Here is a 2,689-nt window from a genome sequence, read left to right as displayed (position 1 = left end):
ATTTATTTATTTATTATTGGTCTTGTTGAGACAGGGTCTCCCTGTAGCCCCAGCTGGCCTGGAACTCACTGTGTAGACTAGGCTGGCTTTGAACTCATAGAAATCTGCCTGTTTCTGCCTCCTGAGTGATGGGTTATTTATTATATTTATTTTATGGGTATGAGTGTATTGTCTACATGTATGTAAGTACACCTATGTTGTGCAGTGCCAGCAGAGGTCAGAAGAGGGCATCAGATCCCCTGGAACTGGAACCATGGATGGTTTTTAGCTTCCATATTGTTCTGGGAACCAGGACCTCTGCAAAAGCAGCTACTGTTCTTAACTGCTGAGCCATCTCTCCAGCCCCTGATTATTATTTTTTAAGTTTCAAAAGCTTTTATTTTGATATCAACATAGATGAATATAAGATATCGTAGCTCTCGCCCCTGAACCCTGAGACCTTGTGAGTGCTAAACACACGCTCTACCACCAAGATATAGCCCTCGCTCCCAGTTCTTGAGTTTCATGTGTCATAGATATTTCCCTCTTAATGAAGGTGGCATGAAATAATGAATAAGTACAGTAAAGAAAAGCATATTTACTACAAAGTATAAGAGCCACAGCTCCTGAGGGTGATATATAATTTAAACATTTTCTGTTTTGACATGATTAATATTGAAACACTTCTCCACATGAGAAAATTTTTCCATGATATGACCACCCAAAATGAATTGACCACTTTCAGGCCAAGATAAGCTTACTTATTATTCAAATTCATTTTTGAAATTGTGGCTTTTCCTGTTTCTAAGTACTAAAACTCAGTTTCTATGATTACATTATGCCTAGAGTCTCAGATCCGCTTTCTCTGGAGTAAGGTATGTATGTGTTTAATGCTAATAAATGCTATATAGCAAAAGCAAATAATCTCCCCCAGTATGACTAGAGAAAGGGATATTAAAGGTCATCCTAAAAGTGTTGGATGCTACCACCTTCCTTGTACGCCAGAGACCAGCTTTCCCATTTGCTGTTGGCCAACAGTGGCAGACTTACCTTCACAGGTCTGGCCAGATGACTGGTATCCCTCTCGGCACACACAGTCTTCAGGAGATGTGCTTCCTGGTGGAGAGGTGTGATTCTCATCAGGACATGAGATGCATGTGCTGATTCCTCCTGGGGAAGCCTCAGGCTTGTATGTCCCCGACGGGCAAGCTGTGGGCAGATAAATAGTCAGAGAAGTTCATTGATGTGGTCTATCCACCCAGGCTTAGCAAAATTTTTGAATCAACAGGGGTGGAAGCTGGGAGAAAGACAATCATTTTTACATATAAATGATTATATTATTATACAATTCAAACAAGGAGAAAAGCAGCATTTTTTTTTTAAAGGAGTGACATTGTTATACACAGGGTATGAAGGCCTTTTCTGGGCCTTCGTACAGTTAGTTTTTATCATATCACAGCATGACATGTCTGGGTTGATTTGTGGGAAAATTCAAAATAGCAATGTTATGTTAATGGACTCGAAGGGCTCAATGATCCTCAACAGATTTAATATATCTTAGTAAATAGAATATCTTCAATATTTCATCTCTACTGTCCCATGCAGCCACCCTGCCTCCACCCTGAGGCCTCTGTGCCTCCTCTCAGGGGGATCACTGTAGATAAGTAAAAAGCACTCTGCCCACTGTTTCTGTTGAAAGTACTTGACTGGGGATGAGGAGAAAGTCAAGGGCTAGAGGGAAATAATCTGAGGGAAATAGGCCCGTTGAAGAAAGGGGTTAAAGACCCTCCTTTTCCCAGGCTCACAGGGAGAAAAGATTGAAGCGGAATGCAATTGACCTTGCTTCAAATCGTCCCCCTGCACTAACAGTGTGGCTTTGCATTTGCAATTCCGTCCCTTTGGGGTTGCACATCTGTAAGAGCTGGAGATGAAGGAATTTAATAATAAAGGGACTAAAGGAACATGGCCACACTCAGTCAATCAATTCAGTGCAGCATAGTCACAAGATGTGTTTGATTACTGAGAAGAGAAACCCACCACCTGAACGGACATACCGTGAGCAGAAGCAATCACACTAAACGGTAAGACTCATAATATAATGTAATTACTAGAAGAATAACCATGGCTCTAAAATTCTTGATTAAATTTAAAAAGCAGAAACATATTCCCATGACATACAGCAGAAAATTCTAGCTCTGAATCCATTTATAACTATTTAAAGAAAAAGAAACACTTCAACAAATACTAATAATGTTACATGATTTATGAAAAATAATTCAGTATAAAGGAAATAGTACTTTGAAGTGTTTTAGTGAATACTGAATTGCTATTGAATTATTCATGTTATCTGATGTTTCCATGAGCCTTTCAGTGAAGACTTGATCCTCAAGAAGGTGAGAGACAACATGGCCTTCTTGAAGCAGAAGTCAGCGGTTATAGGAGAAAGTGATTGTGGTAAATATAGACATGAAAAGAAAATTAAATTATAACTTCAGAATGAACATTGCTGTTGGGGGGTAATCAAAAGAGGCAATATAATTTCAGAATAGAACTAAGTAGAAAAAGAAATAATTGTTACAATAGTAAGGTCAAGACTGTATTTATTACTTAGAGCCTTAATGCAAAGATCCTCATCAATTTCCAATCAAAGTTAATCAAAAGTCACACCAGAATAAAGAGAAAAAGATCACGAGCTTATGTGAAAAATAAA

The 2,689-nt window shown here is 38.8% G+C and overlaps 1 protein-coding gene across 1 annotated transcript in view; it reads right to left on the bottom strand.

The window, feature by feature from the left end:
• The window catches only part of Svep1 (sushi, von Willebrand factor type A, EGF and pentraxin domain containing 1), a 238,188-nt gene that overhangs the window by 160,788 nt on the left and 74,711 nt on the right, over window positions 1-2,689 (bottom strand). The window contains exon 4 of the mRNA XM_017803637.2: window positions 1,030-1,188. Coding sequence (XP_017659126.1) covers window positions 1,030-1,188 — 159 coding nt within the window. The remainder of the gene's footprint in view (window positions 1-1,029; window positions 1,189-2,689) is intronic.

The sequence above is a fragment of the Nannospalax galili genome, unplaced genomic scaffold (assembly GCF_000622305.1).
Source record: "Nannospalax galili isolate Female #2095 unplaced genomic scaffold, S.galili_v1.0 scaffold666, whole genome shotgun sequence".
NCBI lineage: Eukaryota > Metazoa > Chordata > Mammalia > Rodentia > Spalacidae > Nannospalax > Nannospalax galili.
Note: the sequence above shows the minus strand (reverse complement) of the source record. Positions and strands in the feature narration are given on the sequence as shown.